The sequence below is a fragment of the Armigeres subalbatus genome, chromosome 2, assembly GCF_024139115.2.
Source record: "Armigeres subalbatus isolate Guangzhou_Male chromosome 2, GZ_Asu_2, whole genome shotgun sequence".
NCBI classification, from domain to species: domain Eukaryota; kingdom Metazoa; phylum Arthropoda; class Insecta; order Diptera; family Culicidae; genus Armigeres; species Armigeres subalbatus.
Window position 1 is genome coordinate 27,166,984 of NC_085140.1, and position 18,923 is coordinate 27,185,906.

At 40.2% G+C, this 18,923-nt stretch overlaps 1 protein-coding gene across 4 annotated transcripts in view; it reads right to left on the reverse strand.

The window, feature by feature from the left end:
- Positions 1–18,923, reverse strand: part of LOC134218367 (serine-rich adhesin for platelets) — a 428,012-nt gene that overhangs the window by 33,968 nt on the left and 375,121 nt on the right. For 2 of the 4 annotated variants that reach the window (XM_062697307.1, XM_062697309.1), the window contains one exon: positions 366–416. The exons of the other annotated variants lie outside the window; for them this stretch is intronic. In XM_062697307.1, the coding sequence (XP_062553291.1) occupies positions 366–416 (51 nt within the window). The remainder of the gene's footprint in view (positions 1–365; positions 417–18,923) is intronic. 4 annotated transcript variants of the gene reach the window in all.

Below are 18,923 nucleotides of genomic sequence, written 5' to 3' on the forward strand. Positions count from 1 at the left end.
TCGTTCCGTTGTCAATATAGAAAGGTCGATACTGAAACTGTTAATTTATTATGGTTCATATAATGTCAATTATTCATGCATTTTCCATAGTTTTTTCATCATGCAAGGCATCAGGCGCAATTAGGCCAAATGCTTTTTGAGTTTGCCTTCCCTAATCACTGGACACATGCGATCATCTGGTCAACTACAAAGGTACACCATCTACTAGGCGAAGCTTCTCGCGGAGGAACAATAATGGTTTAGAATGATAATTTCTTGCATCGAATAGAATTTTGCGATTATCAACTGGATTACCACTTGCACAACACTAGACAATACAAACAGTTTTACACTACTTCGAATATGACTAAACAGGCATTCGTTACCATCTTCCGGAGCCTGCAGATGAATCGCAACCTCGCACTGTTCCTCATAGTCTACGTCGTCGGGTGGCCAGAAATGAAAAATATAGCATATGAAATTTGCTTTTATTTCGTATGATCTTCAACTGAATCCGCATGATTGTTATTCGTAGGTTAGCTCAGGAGGGAAGCAATGTTATTCACAATTTGTTAAAGCCTTCGGCATGCATGGTTTCACTGGATACAACTAAGCACTAAACAACCACATGCCAATTCTAGTTGGCACCCCCATCGGGCTCAGTCAATCCCGACCTAACTGACTGCAATCAAATGCGGCTTGTTTGTCTTCAATTTCAAACCGATAATGGATATTGGCATTGGAGCAAATCTGAAATCGATTCATGTGGAAAATTGATTTCACTATCCGGAAGGCCATCACACGCTGTGTGAACTGGCCATGCTGCTTGCGAGGCCATAACCCATAACTCATAATCCTGATTGGTACGCTGTAGGCTTGTTTCGATTATCATGTTTCAGATGTAGATCGTCGGCATTGGTTTCGTTGCAAAGTGACTAGAAAGATAATTTCCAAGAATTAGATTTTCAGATTTGTTCATTTTTCCGAATTAGAATCAATTCCAAAGAAGACAGTTCCACGGAAAATAGTATTCTCTCAAGAAGGAAGAAAAATGGGTTTGAAAAATGAGTTCCATGAAAATGTCATTGATGGAGAGGAGGTGTACTCCAGCATGCAAAATTTATCTTCATCATGCCTATTTTAAGAATGTGTTTCCATTTTCCTGTATGACTTGCGCTCTGTATCGAGGATTGTATCAATTTAATAGACATTGTGGTATGCCGTTCCAATAACCTACAAAGTACGCTTTCCTCCTTTGAAGGCGTTATTCAAATTTCCACTTGAGAGCAAAAGCAGAATGCGTACCATTTTCACCTAATTGAGCATTTGCGTTTTCAACTGGCTACGCTCAGGTGAACTTGTATGGTCTGCTCACTCATCAGCACCCTCTTTCCGAAAATTTTAGGATATTTTTGTAAGTTGCTGTTTTCATAGAGCACGGCGTGTGCCTGGTTCACATACTTCCTTGCATAGAAAGCATGTTGTTTGATTATTTCCTCTGCCTCTCACAGCAGAAATTCACCGAGTCAGAAAATTAAATCTCATCGTCAAACACAAGGCGACGGCGTTAGTTGGAACTGTCGTAGGAAGGCGTGGGAGTGTTTGATACTCTAATTGGTTGACGCGGGCTACAAACATAAAGTGTTGATAAAAGCTACGCCTGGAATACGTTCCACGTAAATATACGGTAATTCACAAATCCAATATATTTGTTTTCTAACTGTCTTGAAAAGCATTATTTGATCTACTTAACTTATTCAAGTTAACTGTAAAACCAAAATATTACTGGGGATTCATCAATGGGCAATTTGCTATTAAAAATATTCTACTCATGTTCCTGGAAAGCTGGCGTGCTAATCTAAACACGATTTATTAACATACCGACCGCATAAAGCAGTACAAAATATTTTGGATAATCGCCTAATAATTATGACAATTTTGTGTTCAATAATGGTATAAAACTTCACTATACAGTTGCAAGTTTCATTAAACTCCACCACTCAGTAGCTGTGTACTGATACAGAGTTTTTGGTATTTTTAAATTACTAAAGGCGTCAAGCATCAAATGCTGGTTCCTATCTAGGGTAAAACGACCTATTATGGAGGAGTTAAGCACCGTGTCAAAACAAAATTCATTACAAAAATTCTTCAAAAATTACCTGTTGGTCGATTTCCACATTGTGGTAGTTGAATAGGATGCTCGTTAACTCCAACCAGCGGATGGCAGATTTTAATACAGTTCTGCATAAGAACCTTACAGAAACTGTATAATAATTGGGCATATACAATTTTTGGAAGATTTTAATACAATCGTTGTATTGAAATTATACAGATTTGTATTATTTTAATACAATTTCTGTATAAAAATCTTACAGATTTGTATATGCCACGTTTTTATACAATAATTGTAAGATCTGTTTTTTGGGTGTATAGTTTCGTAAATATTACGTCAATTGTGCTGAACTTATGTTGTTTTGTTTTTATCACAAAAAATCAAACTACCGCAACAATAGGACGCAGTTGCCCATCGTTGCGATATTTGTTGAAGGTCAGTCCTATTGTTGCGGTATTGCATGTAATTGGATACCGCAACAATAGGACCTTAGCACTACCGCAATAATAGGCTCAAAGGATTCTAATTTTTAACGAAAAATGTTGATTTTTCTTCATTTTGAACGGAATTTTGTCAAACAAAAGCTGTTCTAGTTGTTAATCCGAAGAGTTTTAGCGTACCCACATTTGTTTTCAATGGTATTATATCCAGAATGGACTATTTTAACACTACCGCAACATTAGGGCATACCACAACGATAGGACGTTTTACCCTACTTATTTTTTCTATGTTTAAAACTGTTAGAGGAATAAGGGGTGTTTGCCAATCCGTTGTTGAAAAGCAGGCCAAGTTCCAGTAGGAATGTAGAGCCATCGAAGAAGAAGAAGAAGAAGAAGAAGGTATCAAATTTCATCACTTAGAACTACTCGAGAAGAAGACGCACGGCTACAAAGCAAGACCATGCTGAGGGTGGCTGGGTTCGATTCCCGGTGCCGGTCTAGGCAATTTTCGGATTGGAAATTGTCTCGACTTCCCTGGGCATAAAAGTATCATCGTGTTAGCCTCATGATATACGAATGCAAAAATGGTAACCTGGCTTAGAAACCTCGCAGTTAATAACTGTGGAAGTGCCTAATGAACACTAAGCTGCGAGGCGGCTCTGTCCCAGTGTGGGGATGTAATGCCAATAAGAAGAAGAAGAAGAACTACTCGAGAAAAACAAATCTACTAACAGATTGTCGTGAAATTTTCAGGTATAGAAACACAATATATAACTTGTCATAAGACGAGTTTGTACAATCCCATTTAATTCCACCACTTAATTGTACCTTGACAGATACGTGTTTCGACCTCAACAGTAAGGTCGTCTTCAGTGTCTCGTACTTGACTCGAAGTCAAGTACGAGACACTGAAGACGACTTTACTGTTGAGGTCGAAATACGTATCTGTCAAGGTACAATTAAGTGGTGGAATTAAATGGGATTGTACAAACTCGTCATATGACAAGTGAAGACATTCCACTAAAATGCTCAAAATATTTTTTTTAACAATATACATATAAGCTTGAACATACAACTCATAAGATTTTGTACAAGTCCTAAACCAACATTCTTCTGCTTTAAATCTTTCCCAACAAACAATGAACTCATTTTATTGTCGCAGTCAATTATTTGACTTAATTAGAGTAAACTTTGCCAAACTTTACAAAAATCTAAAACATAAAATCAAAAAAGTGCTGCAGTGTGAATCGGTTTGAATAGTGAGATTGATGCTCTCCTCAAATTTGGCGAGTATTAGTAAAAAATTATATTTTAGCAGTTTTTGATTTTTTTTTACTAAAAAACATATGTGGTTTTCAGAAAGCTAAAGTGAAATTATATAGTCAAACAATTAAACATGTTGACGTTATTATTATTAGCCAATAAAAAGTGCTGGGGCCCTCCTTAGCCGTGCGGTAAGACGCGCGGCTACAAAGCAAGACCATGCTGAGGGTGGCTGGGTTCGATTCCCGGTGCCGGTCTAGGCAATTTTCGGATTGGAAATTGTCTCGACTTCCCTGGGCATAAAAGTATCATCGTGCTAGCCCCATGATATACGAATGCAAAAATGGTACCATGGCTTAGAAACCTCGCAGTTAATAACTGTGGAAGTGCTTAATGAACACTAAGCTGCGAGGCGGCTCTGTCCCAGTGTGGGGATGTAATGCCAATAAGAAGAAGAAGAAGAAGAAAAAGTGCTACCTTTTCTTGAGATATGGATTGTTGAGGTGAGTGCATAAGATTATATCGCGCTCGACCTGTTCCTTCGACTGTTATTTCGAAACTACTGGAAATTTCGCAATGGAACTCACGTAGTGTAAATAACACATTATTATTATCAAACTGTGGGCAGCAGGGACTATGTCCAAGGGCTTGACGATCCCTCCCCAGGCCATCTGCGAGTTGTGGGGCTTGCCTAGGATGTGGTGGGGTTTGACAGTGGGCCCTGTTAAACCTCTATAAAAAGCTGCATGTATCCGCAAGTAGGCCCCACCAAAGCGACCTTGTGCCGCTCAAAGCGCACAAGCCCAAGTCCTGGTGTTAGGTGGGACGCTAAACAGCCCTGACACGACGGCCCTCTGACGAGACAGGAGGTTTGCGCTGGCCCAATAAGCCGCCTAGAAAACCAATCATTACGAACAATATAAGAGATAATGCGACTCGATATAATCGGCAACGACCTAGGCGACGAATACAGGATCACGATTGGAAGCTTGGAACATGGAATTGCAAGTCGCTAGGTTTCGCAGGTTGCGACAGGATGATCTACGATAATTACATCCCCGCAACTTCGACGTCGTGGCGCTGCAGGAGATTTGCTGGACAGGACAGAAAGTGTGGAAAAGCGGGCATCGAGCGGCTACCTTCTACCAAAGCTGCGGCACCACCAACGAGCTGGGAACCGGCTTCATAGTGCTGGGTAAGATGCGCCAACGCGTGATTGGGTGGCAGCCAATCAACGCAAGGATGTGCAAGCTGAGGATTAAAGGCCGTTTCTTCAACTATAGCATCATCAACGTGCACTGCCCACACGAAGGGAGACTCGACGACGACAAAGAAGCGTTCTACGCACTGCTGGAGCAGACATACGATGGATGCCCACTGCGGGACGTCAAAATCGTCATGAACGCACAAGTAGGAAGGGAGGAAATGTATAGACCGGTCATCGGACCGGATAGTCTGCACACCGTATCCAATGACAACGGCCAACAATGCATAAACTTTGCAGCCTTCCGCGGAATGGTAGTCCGAAGCACCTTCTTTCCCCGCAAAAATATCCACAAGGCCACATGGAGCTCACCTAACCAAGAAGCGGAAACCAAATCGACCACGTTCTAATCGACGGTAAATTCTTCTCCGACATCACGAACGTTCACACTTACCGCAGTGCGAATATTGAATCCGACCACTACCTCGTTGCAGTATGCCTGCGCTCAAAACTCTCGACGGTGTACAACACGCGTCGAAGTCGGACGCCGCGGCTTAACATTGGGCGGCTACAAGACGGTAGACTAGCCCAAGAATACGCGCAGCAGCTGGAAGTGGCACTTCCAACGGACGAGCAGCTAGGTGCAGCGTCTCTTGAAGATGGCTTGAGAGATATTCGATTCACCATTGGTAGCACCTCAAGCGCTGCACTTGGCACGGTAGCCCCGGATCAGAGAAACGACTGGAATGACGGCGAATGTGAGCAGATAGTGGAAGAGAAGAATGCAGCATGGGCGAGATTGCTGCAACACCGCACGAGGGCGAACTAGGCACGATATAAAGGGCGCGGAATAGACAAAACTAAATTTTCCGGAGGAAAAAGCGCCAGCAGGAAGATCGAGACCGTGAAGAGACGGAGGAACTGTACCGCGCTAATAACACACGAAAGTTCTATGAGAAGTTAAACCGTTCACGTAAGGGCCACGTGCCACAGCCTGATATGTGTAAGGACATAAACGGGAACCTTCTTACGAACGAGCGTGAGGTGATCCAAAGGTGGCGGCAGCACTACGAAGAACACCTGAATGGCGATGTGGCAGACGAAGATGGCGGTATGGTGATGGACCTGGGAGAACGCGCGCAGGACATAATTCTACCGGCTCCGGATCTCCAGGAAATCCAGGAGGAGATTGGCCGGCTGAAGAACAACAAAGCCCCAGGGGTTGACCAACTACCAGGAGAGCTATTTAAACACGGTGGTGACGCACTGGCTAGAGCGCTGCACTGGGTCATTACCAAGATTTGGGAGGAGGAAGTTTTGCCGCAGGAGTGGATGGAAGGTGTCGTGTGTCCCATCTACAAAAAGTGCGATAAGCTGGATTGTAGCAACTACCGCGCAATCACATTGCTGAACGCCGCCTACAAGGTACTCTCCCAAATTTTATGCCGTCGACTAGCACCAACTGCAAGGGAGTTCGTGGGGCAGTATCAGACGGGTTTTATGGGCGAACGCTCCACCACAGACCAGGTGTTCGCCATTCGCCAAGTACTGCAGAAATGCCGCGAATACAACGTGCCCACACATCATCTATTCATCGACTTCAAAGCCGCATATGATACAATCGATCGGGACCAGCTATGGCAGCTAATGCACGAACACGGTTTTCCGGATAAACTGACACGGTTGATCAAAGCTACGATGGATCGGGTGATGTGCGTAGTTCGAGTTTCAGGGGCATTCTCGAGTCCCTTCGAAACGCGCAGAGGGTTACGGCAAGGTGATGGTCTTTCGTGTTTGCTATTCAACATCGCTTTGGAAGAGGTAATACGAAGAGCAGGGATTAACACGAGTGGTACAATTTTCAATAAGTCCGTCCAGCTATTTGGTTTCGCCGACGACATAGATATTATCGCACGTAACTTTGAGAAGATGGAGGAAGCCTACATCAGACTGAAGAGGGAAGCTAAGCGGATTGGACTAGTCATCAACACGTCGAAGACGAAGTACATGATAGGAAGAGGTTCAATAGAAGACAATGTGAGCCACCCACCGCGAGTTTGCATCGGTGGTGACGAAATCGAGGTGGTAGAAGAATTTGTGTACTTGGGCTCACTGGTGACTGCCGAAAATGACACCAGCAGAGAAATTCGGAGACGCATAGTGGCTGGAAATCGTACGTACTTTGGACTCCGCAAGACGCTCCGATCGAATAGAGTTCGCCGCCGTACCAAACTGACAATCTACAAAACGCTCATTAGACCGGTAGTCATCTACGGACACGAGACCTGGACGATGCTCGTGGAGGACCAACGCGCAATCGGAGTTTTCGAAAGAAAAGTGTTGCGTACCATCAATGGTGGGTTGCAGATGGCGGACGGTGCGTGGAGGAGGCGAATGAACCACGAATTGCATCAGCTGTTGGGAGAACCATCCATCGTTCACACCGCGAAAATAGGACGACTGCGATGGGCCGGGCACGTAGCCAGAATGTCGGACAGTAACCCGGTGAAAATGGTTCTCGACAACGATCCGACGGGCACAAGAAGGCGAGGTGCGCAGCGGGCAAGGTGGATCGATCAGGTGGAAGATGACTTGCGGACCCTCCGTAGACTGCGTGGTTGGCGACGTGTAGCCATGGACCGAGCCGAATGGAGAAGACTCTTATATACCGCACAGGCCACTTCGGCCTTAGTCTGAATAAATAATAATAATATTATCAAACTAGGAGGCGAAATGTTATTGACCTTTGAAAGTGATGCTATTTGATTCCGTACAACCTTTATTTTATCTCGCGTTACAATAGAGGTAATAAACTATTACCTCTATTCGCGTTACTGAATAGAATGAGGTAAGGAACAGGCAAAAATAGTATATCAAAAGTTCTAGTTAGCCGATATATTTGAAAAGTGCGTAACAGCCAAAATGTGGACGAAGAATCTGAAGCACCTCTAATCAGAGTTTGCAGGAAGCGCTCTCAATAGATAACGAGCAACGACAAAAGAGAGGCAAGAACTGGTTGGAATCATTACAAGCAACGAAAACAAGTTCATCAAATTTGTATACATGTGCGAAAAAACAGAGGTGGTAGGTCATTTGGCATAAATTCGTTTGACATAACGCCGTTTGGCATAATGGTCATTTGGCATAATAATTGTGAAATTACCAATTTCCGAACTAATCTTCTATATAATAAAAATGAAATGGTCTGTGTTCGTATCCGCATAACTCAAAAATGGCTAGATGGATTTTCTCCATTCCCCCAGACCATGCTGGGGTTGGCTGGGTTCGATTCCCGGTGCCGGTCTAGGCAATTTTCTGATTGGAAATTGTCTCGACTTCCCTGGGCATAAAAGTATCATCGTGCTAGCCTGATGATATACGAATGATAAAATGGTAACCTGGCTTAAAAACCTCGCAGTTAATAACTATGGAAGTGCTTAATGAACACTAAGCTGCGAGGCGGCTCTGTCCCAGTGTGAGGATGTAATTCCAATAAGAAGAAGAAGGGTTTATATGATATTTGCCCATGCGAAAATCACGAGTATGGTTGAGTAAATCGCGAAAAACTAAAATAGAGATTCGTATAGGAATTTCGCATGGGCATTTCACAACGCGTATTCTCGCCTACTTATGCATGACAACGTCTGCCGGGTCAACTAGTGTAAAATATGTTCAATTCTTTATAATTATTGTCACTTATAATTATTGCCCGGCAGAAGACAAGGGAGGATATGATTCCACCTTTCTATTCAGGTATTTTCTCGCTTTATGGCACGGAAAGATATGATTCCCTCCTTTAAGGGATGCATTTGTCTTGCAGAAATCAAAAGAAGATGTGGGGCGTAATTCAATTCAGGCATTTGCTCGGTTTTAGACCACTGGAGACGTGATCCCTTCTTTCAACGGATCCATTTTACCGGTAAAAGGAAAAAGAGGATATGAATCCTTCTAATGATTTAGCCATTTGCTCGGTTTAAGTCAACGGGAGATATGAGCCCTCCTTTGAGAGATGCATTTGCCTGGCAGAAAACTAACGATGATGTGACACATTCTTTTAATACAGGCATTTCCCCGGTTTCAGCCAATGGGCGATATTATCCCTTCTTCCAAGAATTACATTTGCCCGGCACATGACAAGAGATAATATGACTCAGGCATTTGCTCGATTCAAGGCAAGGGAAGATGTGATCCATTTTTTCGTAGGATGCATTTGCTGCCGGGCAGGCAGAAGGCAGAAGCGGATATGACACTTTTTTTTTTGACTTAGCCATTTGCTCGATTTATGGCAAGGTGAGATGTGATACCTTCGGAAGCTCGGAAGAAAGCAAGCAATCAAATGATGCCGTCTTTTAATGCAGGCATTTGTTCAGTTCAAGGAAAGAGAAGCAATGATCCCTTCCTTCGAAGAGTGCATTCGAGGACCGAAATCTTCGTTTTACTATGACTTGCATCGACACTCGATATGCAGCTTCGTCATCGACTCATTTTTGCTGTGACCAGACGCTCGGCATTGCAGGCACGAATATCTCGCAGCAAATTTTCCGCCTGATTCTCAATAGCCAATTGATAATCAAGCGAAAACAATGAATATCTACCGAGGCTGAAATAGATATTTTAAATTGTGGTTGATTTCCCGAGCAAAGGCAGATAACTAAACTGATATCAAACTGATAACACGCTAAGTTATCTTTATTATCATTTTGATATTTAGTTATCACTCATGTGATTCACTGATAACTGAATAATAACAAAACCTATTATTAATTCAAACATACTTATATCTAGGTGAATGTACCCGGTCTTGTTCGAAATTTAACTTTTTCTACAAACAACTGAATTATTAGTAAGCTTTATTAATCTAATATAACTATGTAATACATATAATATAATGCATATTTATTTTTATATAAAAACAGAGTCATCGAAATAGGCGTAGTAGTAGTTGTTAGAGGAATCGATTTATTAATTACGAAAAGCAATTTTAAAAGCATGAATGTATATTTAGTTAATTCTTTGGAAACTTTTTATTTTTTCCTCTCAAATGAAAATTATCATTTTCTGCCTTTTCGAAATTAAGTTTTTTTTTAATTTAAATTGTACTTTGTTCTTGCACTATATTATTAGGAAAAGGGTAATTTTATGTCTGGTTGTTGGGATCATGGACCTTCTTATCTCTCTCATTTCAAGCATTGGTGTTGAAAATAAGCAACCTTTAATTAATAACTATGGGGCAGCTTTTAGAAAATTGATATACATACAAAATCCAAAATGTCATAACCCGAGCAGGAGAAATTACCTCAAAAGTACCTCATTCGGTTATTGAATACTCTATAAACTAGCCTTGCATAAGAGGTAAAATACCAAAAAATAATACCGAAAACTAATATGCACAATACTTCAGGCACAAAATATCTATTATTGCAATACCAAACGCATCGCAAATTATTATTCGTTTGGTATTGAAATACTTAGTATGTCATGCCTAAAGTATTATGCATATACAATTTAGTATTATTTTTTGGTATTCTCTTATGCAAGGCTAGTTCATGCCAATTTCTGTTATAGAGGTCGTCGCTCCTGCTCAGGAAGCATTGAGATTATAAATGCCTAGAAGACTACCAACTTCAACAATTTTTTGCGCAACTTTTCTCCCAGAGTAATTCAATTTATACATTTTCATTATCTTGTGCATTATACTAGAGCTAGAGAAACGGCTTGATTATTGCTTGATTTGCACGAAATTGTAGCATGCCGCTAAAAAAATATTTTAAAGTCATCTAGGTATCTGCGAACAAATGCGTACTAAGCCAATGAAAAATTTAAACTAAAAAGCATATGATGAAAATCTAGAATTGTTTTAGGTGCATAGGTCCTATTTCTGTCTGACAGTGTGAGAATCATCATATAACCATTTCGTAAAACTTTAGTGCTGCGTTGATGAATTTATAAAACTTTGGTCTAAATACAGTTGCTTGCTACTTTATGTACATGAATTTAAATATATATTTGTAATTCACCGTTGATATTTCCGGGTAATCAGTAATCAGGAAACATATCGTTGAACATGTAAAAGTCTAACTTTTCATTAAACGAGTTATTTCTATTTTATTTAATTCCTCTACTTGGTAGTAACGTTACGTGTACGTATTTCTAAATAAACAGTAAGGTTGTTATTCGGTGACTTAGATTGATTTGGTATGAGTACGAAGCCCGTTTTGTCTAGTTGGAAATACTTTCACTAAGACCGCTCTTCATGAAACATTGAATTGACAATTTTATTCAAAAGTTGTGGAAAATGATATACACAGAGAAACCGATCAAATTTATTCGCAAAAATGACATCAGCTTATAAGTATATGTAAAGTTACAATCAAAGTATATTTTGTCAAAGGTGGCTACTTATTTGTATGCAATTCTGGCTGCTAGTAATATGAGCATAGTAACATTATTTATGAAGATAAAACCGACATAAAATTATATTTTTTTAATTACGGTACAATTTTTCAAGGAAGGTAACTGTTACACTTTACACTGTCTTGGGTAGTTTTATGATAAATAGCATCATTACGTGTTACTCTTTTTGGTAAGTGCAAAATTAAATAATTATTTATTAATCGTAAAATTCCTCTGCGACAACAATATTAAAAAAAAAAAATTGAAGAATACATACATATAACAATCAATTCGGTAGTTGGAAGTGCTGTGTCGAGTTTGAGAAGTCCTGACTACTGAAGTCATCCTGATATTGCTTGTCTTAGTGGACTACTGTTTCTTGAACTACTCAAAGCAATCAGCTACCGTGTTCGCCGCGTCAATGGCCGTTTTTCGGTGTAGACGGAAGGTAAAATCAAATGGGTACCTCGCATACCGTGTGTCTTAATAGTTGATAAGGGGATGTTATTCGGAAATTTCCAGGTTATCCTTATCAGGTTGTAATCCGTAAGCACAGCCTGTCACCCTTCCGTCCTTTTTCGATGCATTTTCTTTGCCTTGTAGAATAATTCGTTTATTGCATTGTTGGCTTCCGCTCATATTTAAGCTACCGGGGAGCTGTAAGTATTTGACAATGCACATTAAACATCTTCCCCTGGGGGGCAAAGATAGCTCCATACTTACGTCATCGATCAAATGTAAACCTGTTAGATGATATTTTTCCTTCCACATTCTTAAGCACTAGAAGTTTATCAAATATTTGGTTCGAACTTGTACCCTGAGGGTAAAATATAGCGCACGGCGCAGAACTGGCGGAGTCAATGTAATCCCAACAACAACTTCCAGTGACCGCTGGTGATGTAAACGACGTATCTTCCGGATTTCCGCGGCAGCCAAGATGCTGCCTTGATTTCTGGCCTAACCGTTTGTTTTCTACAAAAATCACACAATCCAAACGTTTCGCGTTTATTACTATGCACTTCGTTAAGCTGGCTGTTGTTTACATGCGATGAGCTTTGCTTCACGATCTGAATATAAACACTTTCCGTAAATGCAAAAGTGTAGAAAGCGTAGCACTCTTTATTCCTGCTTCTCAAGCAAGCTTAAGTGGATTGGTGCCTAGCAACGACGCCTTACACACGCTCGATTCGAGTTCGAGTCCCAGTGGCGGAGAGCATTTTTTTCAATGTGTTGGGAAGTCGGTAAAGCAGATTTTATTATTTTGGTCGGTAAAGCAGTGATGACTGATAACTAAATGATAACTAAATTTGTTATTTGGTCAAATAACATGTATAACAAAATATGTTATTCACTTGGTATCAGTGATAACTTAATTAGTTCTCATATAGTTATTTCAGGAACAAAATTCTGTTATCATTTTTGTTATGTTGGCTGTTAATTCAACCAAAATGATAACAAGTTTAGTTATCAAAATGCTAGATAACGGGATAACAGAATTTGTTATCAATAAGTTATTCGACTTTGCTCGGGTTGCACCAATAAATGATGATTATTTTGCTTTACATACTAAACAGATGCATGTGATTTGGAAATCTGACTTTAAAATGTTAAATCCATGCACTACAGTATAAAATGATATTCATATTTTGAGATTTTAAATTGAATATCAATGTGCCTAGCTGAAGATCCATTGTGACACCGCACATAACAATGCTGACACCGAGAATCGACGCTTGCTGCTGTACATACACACGCCGTCCTATTCATTCGCACATTCAAATTTGTAAAGGACTGGCGATTTGTTCATATGTTGGATGTCAACTGTTTGAGTGTAGTTGAAGTGACTGTCCCTGAGTGCATTTGCCAGGCTAATGTTAAGGTAGTATATGAAGCATATGGTGCCGATGGTGAATAAGATCGACAAATAGAAGTAGTGTCTTCATGTATGAGTGAATGAGAATCCTTTTCAAAAATATTTTTAGAACGCATGAGTGAATAGGATTTCTTTAACTAACAAAAGCGGGGTCTCCAGTAGCCTTGCGAGACAAGGCGTAGGATTGCCAATCCGAAGATGGCGAGTTTGATTTTCAGTCCGGTCTAAGATGTTTTCGGGCAAAAAAGTTTCACGGTAAAATCCAATCCAGATCGGGTTGGTGCGTTCCGCAGTGAACGTTGGATCCGGTTTGATCCAATTGTAGTACCCAATTCATGATCCGATTGTTTGAAACGTTCGGTCCAGGTGGATGATCCTATAGAAATGCAATCCTGTTTGACTTGATGCGTTTCGCAGCGAATGTTCGATACAAAAGGGTTTCAATGGTAGATTAAACATTGACTTGGTTATGCTCCGAAGCGGATTTTCGATCTGGTTTTGTATCATAATAAAATCCGATCCGCGATCGGATGAGCGCTCTTTATAGCCAATGTTGGAAGAGTTAACCTAAGTGGTAGACCGTAGCGTGACGAGGAAGAAGTTGTAAACCCAATTGTGACATCTCCATCTGTGGATATTGCTGAAGGAACTACGTATATGACGTCTAACAAATGTTGTATATCTATGCCTCTACAAGAATGAACAAATAAAGCTTTTCAGATTGCCTCCATTGGAAGCTGAAGTGCAGCTTGATTACCGGATTTAACGAGGAAGTAAACCAAAGCATGGTTGCCACAGCCTGGACCTTTCTTTTCTCCATGTCATGGGCACTGCTGGGCAGTGCCCAGTCCAGTGCGAGGTCCAGCGTCGGCCTTAATTAGTCACCTCTAATCTATTAAATTCTTTTTGAACCCAAATTCAACCTGAAAACTAAGAAGCAATTGGCATAATAGATGAAAAAGAAAGTTATTCAATGAACTGGCACAAAACTGGCAATCAATTCAATTAACTGGCACAAAACTTCAATCTTTTCAGCAAGAGATCGTAGTGTGCTGCGGTTCAACGCAGAAGCATTTTTTTTTCACGCGTCAAAATTTTCCTCCTTCTGCGTCAGCGGAAAAGCAATGTTTCAGCTGACGGTTCTGTAGTTCCGCGGAGTGCGTGAATGTTGTGTCCTGAATCAGTTTTATATTTGGGATTGCGAGTTAAAGTTTTTCGCGAGGATGCAGAGAAACGTGATGTTTGTGTCTTAATCAAGGGTGCGCCGTCCAAGAGTGCAAATTCCAAAAATGGTCCGAACTCGAACCATTTTCGCGGGTGTAGTGAAAATATGGGAATTATCCTCTAAGTAGTGGTTTCCGAGCCAATTTTTTTCGGTATATCGCTCTCATTTGTGGTCGGTTCCAACACCAATCAAATTCAGACGAAGATCAGGTAGCTATCGGAAATGGTCGGTGCGTGGTTCAACTGTTTCCTGAGTATGATGTTCCCGCTTAAGCCGCTTGAACGTCCAATTGAATAGGCCTCTGGAATCCACAACTGGAGGATCATTTTATTATTTGGTGAGCTCATTTCATGCTATTAATGTATAACTAAAACATTCCGTTTTGATGCATTGCGATGTTGTATGCATGTATGCATTACTCAGTCTTACATTTCACGCTACATTCACACCAATTTATTTCGTGAAGTGCGTGCAAAATATGTGTGAATCAATACATATCTAAGTGGAATCAAATCAAATTTGAGTAATGTTGCACATAATGCCTCAATCTGTCACACTTCTTTAATCAGCACTTTTAATTGAGAAGAAATTTATTTAAAAAAATTACTTACGGGCTAATTGGAAAAAAATAAATAAGGGGGGAAGGGGCATTTAATATATTTTCTTTTCTTTCTCGTTTCAGAGAGCGAACAATGGCGCTTAAACCTAGGCTATTTAGCCAGAGCAAGTTTAATAGCTTTGTCCCATCCCAGGAAAACCATCAATGGAGTGATACAATTTTCTTAGCATGGTCACTCCCAACGTATGTTCAAACTTATTATATCATTTGCTTATGATGATATTCCTAAACTATATCCCCTACCATCCCCTACCCCTATATCCAACACCTTGACATCTATGAGGGCGTCGGTGAGTCGCTGGCCTCTCGCTAAGTAGATGTCATATCATCATTTCCTCCCTTTCCCTAGTAACGGAGAAGATGGGCGTGGCCAGCAATGGTAGCTTTCATGCTTTATCGTTTTGGACCTCTAATTGGGTTGCTATTAAATACCAAATAGTAATCCATAAGCAATTGGAGTAAGAAAGTTAAAGAATATACATGACAGCTATCAGTATGCAATCTACGAAATACTCCGTTACAACGCAACGCAACGCAACAAAACTTCAATCTTTTCAGCAAGAAGTCCACTGAAAATAATAAACAAACAAAATGCAGGTTGACCATGACGACGTTCAATTATTAAAACCTGAGATGAGATAAGACGATTCTATCACAAACGCCCGAATGACACTCGCCCGAAAAGACCAAACGCCCGAAAAGACCATTCGCCCGAATGGACCACTCGCCCGAATGGACCACTCGCCCGAATAGGTCATATATTTATGTATACCTTCAGATTCTATAACAACATGTTATTTTTCCTAATCATATTAAAAGAAAAAAATACCTGGAATATATGAACGTACCAGATTGTCCAGTTTTTCATTCTTTTCTGCTATTTTATATGTCTTCTTAGCCTGCAATGGTCGTAGGGTATCAGTGGTCGCATTTCTTTCTTCTAGTTGAAACTGTTTTGGAACGCTGGACTTCCTCGTTTCAAAATACTGTTTAGGGTATTTTCGATGCTAGGCCGAAGGTCATTAGGCCGAATGGTCATTAGGCCGAGCAGTCATTAGGCTGAATTAGAAGTACGAGGTAAGAAGTGAGAAATGACAAGTGAGACGTGAGAAGGGAGTAGTGAGAAAGGAGTAGTGAGAAATGAAAAAAAGGGAAGTAATAAGAAGTGAGGAGCACGAAGTGAGAAATGAGATGTGAGATGTGAGAAGTGAGATGTGAGAAGTGAGAAGTGAGAGGTGAGAAGTAAGAAGTGAGAAGTGAGAAGCGAGAAGTGAGAATGAGAAGTGAGAAATTAGAGGTGAGAAATGAGAGGTGAGAAGTGAGAAGTGAGAAATGAAAAGTGAGCAGTGAGCAGTGAAGAGTTAGAAGTGAGAGGTGAGAAGTGTGGAGCAATAAGTGGAAGTGAGTAATGAGAAGAACGAAGGAAAAAAATGAGAAAAGAATAAAAAGAGATGGAAGAAAAAAAGAAGAGAGAAGGAAGAAAAGAGTGAAGGAAAATAGAAAGGAGATAAAATGAAGAACGAAGGTAGAAAGGAAAAAAGGAAGAAAGAAGGAAGGAAAAAGTTAGAAAGAAAGAAAAAAGAAGGAAGAAAGAAGGAATAAAAAGGAAGAAAGAAGGAAGAAAAAAGGGAGAAAGTAGCATGAAAGAAGTAAGAGAAAAGGAAAAAGAAGGAAAAAGAAGTAAGAAAGAAGGAAGAAAGAAGAAAGAAAGAAGAAAGAAAGAAGAAAGAAAGAAAGAAAAGAGAAGGAATAAATGAGAAAAAAGAAGAAAGAAGGAAGAAGAATGGAGGAGGAAAAAGGAAGAACTAACTTCTCACTTCTCGACCTAATGGCCTTCAGCCTAACGACCTTCGGCCCGAGCAGCACAAGTCAGACAAAACAGGTTGCATCAACTTGATTGTGACTAAATCTGGTCACATATGAGTTGCAGTAACTTGTGTGGAATTTGTGTGATGCTAGGCGGCCTAATGGCCTGACACCGGTATTTTCATAGACCGACCATAGTGAAGGGGAGAAAAGTGGGTCTCTAGTGGTCTTTTTGTGCGTTGATTGGCGACCATTCACATGAGTCCACTATGTTAGGCATAAGTACGTTAGGCATAATGGATGTTACACATTACGGACGTTAGGGATAATGTACGTAAGGCATAATGGTCGTTTGGCATAATTCTGCCTTCTTTGTGTCATGGGCTGTTCTTTGGGTCATTTATGTATAACGACCATTTGCCTAACGGGTACACCCCATTCACATAATACTTGCTTACATAAAAAAAATAACGTTTGGGCAAGATTTTCGAACCTCCTTGAACGCCTTTGTTATATCTTTACATGAAAAATGTGCTAAGGTAACAAAGTTTTTATAGGCAAGTTGAAGTCTGTAATCCTTCCTGTATGCCGATTGTAATCCCAATCGCTGATGTTTTCTAAAAACAAAACTTTGGTTGAGGAGAAAGAAACATCCTTGAAACATGAAATTGGGACGACACGTTCCTCAGCATTAATCTCAACCATCCTAAAATCCAATAGTATATACTCTGGATCTAACGTATACTGATAAATTTCGTTCCATCAATGAACAAAAGGCTGTATCATATCTTCCCGTGTTTTAGCATTAATACCAAGGGAACCAAAAACGTATTTTTATCGACGGTGTTGACCTTCGCCTACAGCTCCGTGAATTGTGAACACTTGAGCAAATTGTTGTGGAGCAATTGAGAATGTTCAGTCAATTATCCAAATCTTGGCTTGTGCTTACAACACTGAATGATGTGTTGAAGGAAATAGAAAGATCTTCCCATAATTACCATCGATAGTCGATCGCAAGAAAGGTTCTGCGTCCAATGATGTCATATAGCATCTGTTGATATGCACATATATATCGTCACATTCTGATGGTTATAAGAGTTCATCACGTCGTCACCGGCGTTACATTATACGACGTGGCTCGTTTTTGCTTATCTTTAAAACAAATTTTGCTTGAACATTAATACTTAAGGAAGAAATCATGTCTTCAATACATTTAGAAAGAATAATGTATGAAGAAAAGAAGGGTGAATCCCTAATTCAGCCTCTTATTTTTGACGATTGGTTTACATGAATACCCTTGCAACGTTATTTTTCGCTACAGCTCTAATTATTCCGTCAGGTTTTGATTCATTTCAGGATGTTTGTGGACCGGTATAAGTGACCAGCATACATAAAACATATTTTAATATCTGATTTTCTCAACAATGCTAAGCGATTGAAACTGACTTTTTTTCTATGTGAATGAATTGCAAGACAGTGATGAGTAGCTTTTATTTATAATCAATGTTAAATGAAAATCTACACCTCGGGAAAATTTTCCGCCGGATTTTGGTCCCTGTGCCCAGGCGAAAAAATTGGCGGACCAAATTCCCGAGGTGTGAAGCTTATGCATACGTTTATAATGAAATCAAGTCATTATTTTAATATTATGAAAAAGAAAGTACATAACGTCGTAATTTTTCTCATTATTTCACACATAAACGAAACGAATATTTAAATACATGAGAGACGTGTACAACAAAATATGAGATAAGTAGGAAATGAAATATACTATTTCTTTACTACTTAGTCACAAAAAATCTTTTCATCAAATAAAGTGAAGAGTTTATTCGGGCATAAAGTCTATTCGGGCGAATGGTCTTTTCGGGCGAATGGTCCATTCGGGCAAATGGTCTTTTCGGGCGAATGGTTTTTTCGGGCGTTTGGTCTTTTCGGGCGTTTGCCATTCGGGAATTTGTCATTCGGGCGAATGGAATTCGGGCGAGTGTCATTCGGGCGTTTGTGATAG